The sequence below is a fragment of the Sycon ciliatum genome, chromosome 7 (genome assembly GCF_964019385.1).
Source record: "Sycon ciliatum chromosome 7, ocSycCili1.1, whole genome shotgun sequence".
NCBI lineage: Eukaryota > Metazoa > Porifera > Calcarea > Leucosolenida > Sycettidae > Sycon > Sycon ciliatum.
In genome coordinates, this window is record NC_088649.1 from 24083795 (window position 1) to 24091827 (window position 8033).

Below are 8033 nucleotides of genomic sequence, written 5' to 3' on the forward strand. Positions count from 1 at the left end.
AGAGTACTGCTTTCGCTGCATGCTGCTCATGCTAGCGATGTTCCGCATAAGGGTACTCAAATTATTGACTTGAGCAAGTTGAGGGAGCAGCAGAGTCCATTGATTGTTTTTGCACTTGCAACCAATACTGGCATTGTCCCGGATATGTGCAGCGATGTCCATTCTGGCCAAATCATCGGCCGACTCACCTCCCAAGTCAGTGTCGATGCCAATCGCTTGCCAGGTTGTCATCAGAGTAGAATTCCTCGTCACTGCAGATCGTGGGACTACCAGCATCAATTCTTTTTACGCTCGATGAAAGTGTCGCCCTCAAATGACTCGTCATTGTAGCCATCATCGTCTTCCTTCTGTTTCCGACCCGAATCCTCAAAATATTTTATCCTGCGCATGGAGTGCGATGATGTCGTCTTCTTCCGCTCCGCAGTACATTACTACTAGGCTCTTCTGTCGATACATCGATGACGATCAGTTTTAGGCAACTCAGCGCAACACGAATACAAACTCAAACAAATAAACTTACTTGCAACAAAGAATTGCATCCGGAACAGTCCAGTCGACCGAGGAGAACAACAACAGCGACTCGCGTTGCACTGCACTTCGTATTTTTTGCCGCGGAATTCAAATCGCGATTATCTCGACTCTTTCAAAAAAAGCTGTGGTCATGTTTTAGCGCGCTCGGGCTCGTATATAAAACTACCAGTTTCAAAAACGACTAAAACCTTTTTGTGACACACTCATCAGAGAAATTTCATCCTGCTATGAGAACTTACCCAAAGCAGGCAGTTTTAAGTCCAAACAATATAGGGAGCACATACACGTACAGCAAGGGGCCATCCAAGGTTACCTATAGTATTTTCAAAACGAAATGTTTTCGTTTGTGGGTGGGTGGGTTATAGGAGTTTCGTTTTGAAAATAATTTTCGAATGTACATGAAGAATGCCCAGTTATTTCTGGGTGCCGAAGATTGAAATCAATATTTTGTTGGATCGCGTGTTACCTGCAGAAAGGGTGGGTGGGTGGGTGGGGGTTGAAATTTAATACTAAAACTTTTCGTTTTTTCAAAAACAATTGGTAACCCCGGACGACACCTAACGTGATTGTGTACACTCAAACGTCTCTTATCCGGACGCCTCAGGTACGGGCACGTCTCTCTACCGGACACCTTCGGCTTGGGCTCCTATGGCGAAAGTGCTTCGATTTTGGGAGGTTTGAATTTATTTTCCATATGCGCAAGTGCTTATTAATTTTTCACTGCCAGCCTGTGTAATCCACACATTTTCATCGAAGGGTTATTTTTTATCCTGAACACATACAAATAAACTTCTTCAAAATCAAAGACTGATGTGGTGCATGGTAGATGAGATACGGGCAAATCTGAGATACGGACAGTGCCCGGTCCCAATGCGCCCGGATAAGAGACGTTTGAGTGTACTCACAATCGGCAATACGCGTACTGAAGTTTGTGAAATGTATTGATAAACTGGGTAGGTGAGTGTAAGGAGTGTGTGAATGGACAAGGAGAGAGTATGGAAAGAACTTCTCATTTTCGTGACTGTAATAATGATAACATTACCATACGTGCACATTTTGAATCCGGGTCACAGTGCCAGAGTAGCAGGGTCACGCACAAGGCCACACAGTCAATGAACTGTTGCAAGCGCCCTATTTTGCAGGACTCCTGTAGGTTGCAAAGTGTTCTATCAATTGAATGTATACACTACACTTACATCGTTAGAATATCAATGACCTCGGGTATGCGCCTATAGCAAACGCGTTACTTCGAGTAATACATAGTGACCGCTGCTCTTGGATCTGAACTTGTGTCCTTCCGTTCACAGATATTCACAACTTTTGCCCCCCACTGGAGGACCAACTCGGAAACTTCACCTACTCGAGGAACCGCACGATTGGCGATCATGCCACCCTGGAGTGTCAAGCGGGTTTTATCCCGTCCTCTAGTAAACACCCGACGTGCATAGCAAATGGACTTGCCAGAACTGGAGCGTGGAGTCGTGCGCTCGAATGCACAGGTGAGCCCTGTACTTTCACAATAGTTATGTATATCACCAATTCTATCATGTTACACTCTCAGCATATCCGCGCTTCAGTTATCTGTGGCGTCACGCATCCGTACTTTGCAAATGAACACAGTCTAGTTCTTTTGTTCACTAGTTAAACACAGATGTGTTCCTCAACACGGCAGGTGATGCGGCCGCAAATCCGGCTAACTTTTAATTTTTATTTTTTAAACACAGCATGTTGTTTTCTTTCTTTTTTTCATTCATTCATTCATTCATTCAGACTTTATTTGAAGGATTCTCCATAAGTAAAATGGATACTTTATATCAAGGGGGTTGCCTGGAGAGGTAGATGGGATGAGAGGGTGGTGAAAACAGACAAGGGAAATGACTCATGTACATGTACATAACTGGCTGCACGGGATGTCTGTAGAGCAGCGCCGACATGTCGCCACTGGACATTTTCCGCAGCTGTTTAAACATATCCACGCATCTCTTGTGCACTCTGTCCAAGGACGTAGATGTGGAGTGTGTGTGTGGGGGGGGGGGGGACAATTATTATAGCCTGCAGGGTGCTTCCTTGAGGGAAGGGCCCAGATATGGGAGTTGGCGGAATGGGTAGTCTGGAGAAGAGAGGTTCCACAATGTTACTGTCTCATAATATTTTAGTTGCTAACCAATCTTCTCTTTCATTTCCCTCGAACTAATCAATTGTATCGTTCTACTATTTGTGGCATGTGGCCTCCAATTTCCTAAAACTTTGAAATTCCGTGAAGTCCAAATTTGAAACTACTACACATTTTCCGGAGTATTCCAGGTGTTAGCTGTTAGCTCTCGTCGTGGTTTTGGAAGGAGACGAAAATGTCCATCTCCCTTTTCCTTCTTTTTTTGGTATGTTTCTCTACACAGTGAATCGTGCCTACTGTCCGGAGATCAGCATAGCCAGTGGCGCTGGACGGGTATCCTTTTCAAATGAACGGGAGCTTGGCTCCGTGGCAACGTTCTCTTGTAGCCATGGTTACAAGTCGGTGTCCGAGCCCATATGCATGGAGGCCGGGCAAATGGAAGGAGTGTGGAACGACAGCAGCACATGTCAATGTAAGAATGAGATGGGGCATGGAAAAGGGCTCTCCTTTTCAGGGGGGAGGTAGGGAACCTTGAGCCATTGCATGTTTTCCATTCTTCTTTTTTGGAGTTGCCCACATCTTTTAAAGTTTCCCGTATTTCACAACGTGTAGCATGAATGAATAAGATGAGGTACTGTAATACTAGAAATTATTGGTGTTTCTACATGTTGACGATGGAGATGTGTCCATCCGGTGAAAGTAGCAACTGTCATGACCCTTCCGATTTCAAATGTGTATGTATCTGCATCTGTGTGTGTGTGTGTGTGTGTGTGTGTGTGTGTGTGTGTGTGTGTGTGTGTGTGTGTGTGTGTGTGTGTGTGTGTGTGTGTGTGTGTGTGTGTGTCCCATATGGTGAGTGGTATGTGCAGCGATTTCCAATCGATAGGTTGCGGGTTCGATTCCCGACGATTATGGTCACACACGTCTTTCTTCTCTTTCTCAGACTCCTCCTGACTTTTCTTTCATTCTCCTGGGTGGTTACCAACAGCCAGTGCATGCCGGAGTGTGTGTTGTGATGTGTGGGCGTGAAAAAAATGAAAAAGACCGAAAAGTAGGGACTCACAGGCCAGAAAAGCCACTTCATAGCTATGTGGTGTAGACCAGGCTGAATAGTGGCGGTCAATTCTTCATCCTTGCAAGCTGTTGAATGGTGCAATCCCAGCACAAGCTGCTATGGCTTCTGCTGTAGCATCGCTATCATCGCCTCCGGCGAGGGGCGTCCAATGGTCCAATGGTGTATGTGTGTGTGTATGTGTGTGTGTGTGTGTTTGTGTGTGTGCATGTACGTGTGTGTGTGTGTTTACATGTGTGTTTTTGGGTATATGTGTGTACATGCGTACGTGTGTGTACGTGTGTGTGTATATGTGCACGTGCGTGTGCATGCATGCATGTGTGCTCCCAGTGAGAGAAGAGTTCTGCCGAACTGCCGAGATCCAGCATGGTTCTCTAGAGGTCATCAACGGCAATAACGTCAGGGCAATCGCAGAGATCATTTGTGAAGACGGTTACAGAGCGGCTGGTCATCGTCAATTCTCTTGCATAGCAGTCAATGAACATTATGGCGTGTGGACTGGTAGTGCAGTGTGCGAAGGTAATTCTACTTGAAATTGTTAAGCATGCATGCGTGGGTGTATGTTTGCGAGCACAAGCATCAGTCGAGACTCCACTGATGGGGCTGGGGAAGTCACCAAAATCTTCTACGTTGATGTTTGGCCGGGACAGTCCCGATATCGAGGGTGGTAATAGGCACCCAAACGTGTATTTGTCACGTGCCTCCCAGCTACATGTGTAATACATACATTTTCACACCTATTATAATATGTCTTTGCCCCATTCTCCGGTTTGCAAAGGTTGACAGGCATGGAAGTGTGATGCAGTGACCTGTAAATGGATCAGAATGCTTGGATTTCCAGCAGAACCCGATTCATCGTCCGAGATAAATTGGGGCTTTTGTTCCACACCCCCTCCCCCACCCCTTCTGGCTGGGTGCGTTGGGTGTCTAAGTATGTGTGTGTGTGTGTGTGTGTGTGTGTGTGTGTGTGTGTGTGTGTGTGTGTGTGTGTGTGTGTTTGTGTATGTGTACATGCATGCATGTGTGGGTGTGCGTGTTGTGCAAGCTTGTGTGTGTGTGTGTGTCTTTGTGTGTGTGTGTGTGTGTGTGTGTGTGTATGTGTGTGTGTGTGTGTGTGTGTGTGTGTGTGTGTGTGTGTGTGTGTGTGTGTGTGTGTGTGTGTGTGTGTGTGTGTGTGTGCGTGTGTGTGCGTGTGTGCACGCATGTGTGTGTGTGTGTGTGTGTGTGTGTGTGTGTGTGTGCGCGCGGGCTTGCATGCACATCTATGTCGCGTATATCCTCTGCAGTGTCGAAGATCGAGGGCAGTAAAGGTGTGGCCGTTATCCTGCCCAGCGCTCTGGGTGGCCTCGCCGTGATTAGCGCGCTTTTGCTCATCATCATCTGCCACTCAAAACGGACGCGGAAACCAGTCGCAATCTCCCACATGCTTTCCAGGACAATGCTGTCTAATGTGTCCACGTTGACCTCGAGGTACACTAAAACGATGGCAGAGGAGGAGAAGGAAGTATTAGCAGGACGGCAAGACAAAATGCCGGAAGATGATACCTACCTTCGGCCAGCCGATGCCCTGAAGCTCGTTAACAATGCCGGCGGCAAACGGCGAAGCACTTTGCTTCCGGATGACGGTGCAATAACCCGAACAAGGTCAAGTACGATTGGATCTCACCTCGGCCTTCAATCGGAGTGTGATCACGATCTGTCCAATGCCTCAGAATGTGCCGGTGGGCACGGCAATCAGAATCCCGTTGAAGGGTACGACCAGTTCAGCACGGGGTCAACACTGAATCCGGGAGTCGGCTATGATCAATTCGGCGCTGGCGGTGGTGGCAAATACGATGAATTTGGCACGGGATCACCTGTTAATCCGGGAATCGGCTATAATCAATTCGGCGCTGGCGTTGGTGGCAAATACGATGAATTTGGCACGGGATCACCTGTTAATCCGGGAATCGGCTATGATCAATTCGGCGCTGGTGGTGCTGGCGGTGGTGATGGCCTGACATCAGAGATTGGTTATGACGCATGTAACGGACTGACCACCACCAACAATGGCATAGTACACAGCAGGTCGGATCCGATCTACGATTGATTTTTAAGGACCAGCGACAAGTAATGAATGCTGATCCACAGAGACTGACTGACCCATGGCAGCCTAGTTCATGCTCTAGTGTACACTATGCCCAAAGAGCACACGGTGTTGCATCGATGGTTGCACTACCGTGCTACACCATTCCACCCGGCAGCTCCGTATACACGCCATTCGAACTCTGGGGCGATTTGGCACGGAGGAACCATCAGTTGTCGCAAGTCGACATCAGCACTGCCGAGCTTTCCATCAAACACCTGATCATAAGCACCAATGAAACAAGCACAATCAAACACCTGATCGTAAGCACCAATGTGAGCAGCCACTGGCCTCGTATCCTGATGCCGATGTTCGGCGAGTGCATTCGGAGCACAGGGTATTCCCGGAGTGCATCGTGTTTGAACTTGCATGTTTCAAGACTCACATACCAATATAGAAATCCACAGCACCATACACGGCAACTTTAACCCTGATGTGCTGGAGTGGCCATGAGCTGCACACGGCCAGCAACTCAAGGCCTTTGCAATGCACGCCAGAGTTGCCGGTCGCAGCAGTCCACGTGCATGTATTTGTGTAACACATTGCTGCCAAGCGCATTCCTATTTTCTTCAAGCTCAAATCATGTGAGATTTTCATCAATCGGAGCATGGCTATGCTTGCCGGGGTTTTTTCTTCCTACTGGCCTCACCTGTTTAACGCTAGGTAATTTGTATTTTTTCCCCCAGGAGCATAATTATACAGTGCATGGCCACTTATTCACACGTCATTCTCAAGGACGTAAATATACGTCCTTAGCGGTGACAGGGTTATGTAAAGCAGAGAGTCACTCCCGTGCATTTCAGTCTTAAAAGTCACATATACGATGCTGCTTGCTCATGTACACAATCATGGTCCGCTGACTGAGTGATTACAACACCACGGACGGGGATTTTCCTGCAAGGAACATCGCCCGAACAGTGATGACTCATCGTTGATGTACATGCAGCAATAGAGTATGCTTGGATTTCACTTCTCCACCTGTATTCATAATTCTAATTCTGCTCACACATGAATTTTCTTTGTTGGCACATGCCTGAGAGTGAGGTGCATGATTGGTGGACTGCTGTTATACTTGCCAATGAAAGACTGAATAATCAAATGAATGGCTGCTGGACAAAGCTCAAACTGTGCCTTCAGCAAAGGGGGATATTATTATTATTCATCTGTATACTTTTGAGGCTTTTTTTCTTCATCCTGTAATGACCTATAGCCACCCAATGTCCACCTGGAATTCATCCAATGTTCACCTGGAATTCATCCAATGTCCACCTCGAATTCATCCAATGTCCACCTCGAATTCATCCAATGTTCACCTGGAATTCACCCAATGTCCACCTCGAATTCACCCAATGTCCACCTGGAATTCACCCAATGTCCACCTGGAATTCACCCAATGTCCACCTCGAATTCACCCAATGTCCACCGCTTCTACTTGAATTTGTATCTGCCGCCTACATACAGTGAAAGCTCGTTAAGAAGAACACTGATAAGACAAACTTTCGCTTTAGAAGAACTAGTTTTCATAACTGTTAGGGCGCGTTCAGACTACCGATAAAAAGTGACCGATTGGGAAAGTCGCCAAGGTGATTAGATCACGTGACGTTACCGGCACGTTACCGGTGGGAAAGTTTTACTGCCGCGGCTGCTGCGGCAGTAAACTTTTATCGGCAGTAAAAAAGTGCTCAGGCTGCATGCGCGCTGCGAAAAAAAGGGAAAATCCCTTGTCAGTGCCGCGGTGAGAGCTGAAAACTTCACGGTAACGTTAGTTTGTTATCGGTAGTGTGAATGCATTGTGATATTCCGACAGATCCTGAAACAGTCAAACTCAGGAAATAGCACTATCATTATCACTCAGGCTGCAATATTCATATTATGGACATATTCATAAATGACATATCTTCAATACCCATGAGCTACATTGTATATAATATATATGATATAAGTATCATAATTATTATTATCATCGTTCTAGCTCATTTTTTCCCCTGTCATAGTCCTGTTTATCATGTTCAGCATAAGCGAAGTTGTGGATCATGCTTGCATGGTTGACTCCAACGCGTACATGCAAGTAATAATAATAATAATAGTGTGAATGTCCTTCACGGTTTATCGGCATTCACGGTTTGACGGGGTTCACGGTAGTCTGAACGCGCCCTAATGGATAAATCACTGTGTATTCACTGGGTATAACA

General features: G+C 46.6%; 1 protein-coding gene across 1 annotated transcript in view; it reads left to right on the forward strand.

The window, feature by feature from the left end:
• Positions 1-7218, forward strand: part of LOC135821206 (uncharacterized) — a 64752-nt gene extending 57534 nt beyond the window's left edge. The window contains exons 36-39 of the mRNA XM_065334270.1: positions 1839-2030; positions 2928-3116; positions 4047-4235; positions 5003-7218. Of these exons, the coding sequence (XP_065190342.1) occupies positions 1839-2030; positions 2928-3116; positions 4047-4235; positions 5003-5805 (1373 nt within the window). The 3' untranslated portion in view covers positions 5806-7218. The remainder of the gene's footprint in view (positions 1-1838; positions 2031-2927; positions 3117-4046; positions 4236-5002) is intronic.
• Positions 7219-8033: the final 815 nt, after the last annotated feature.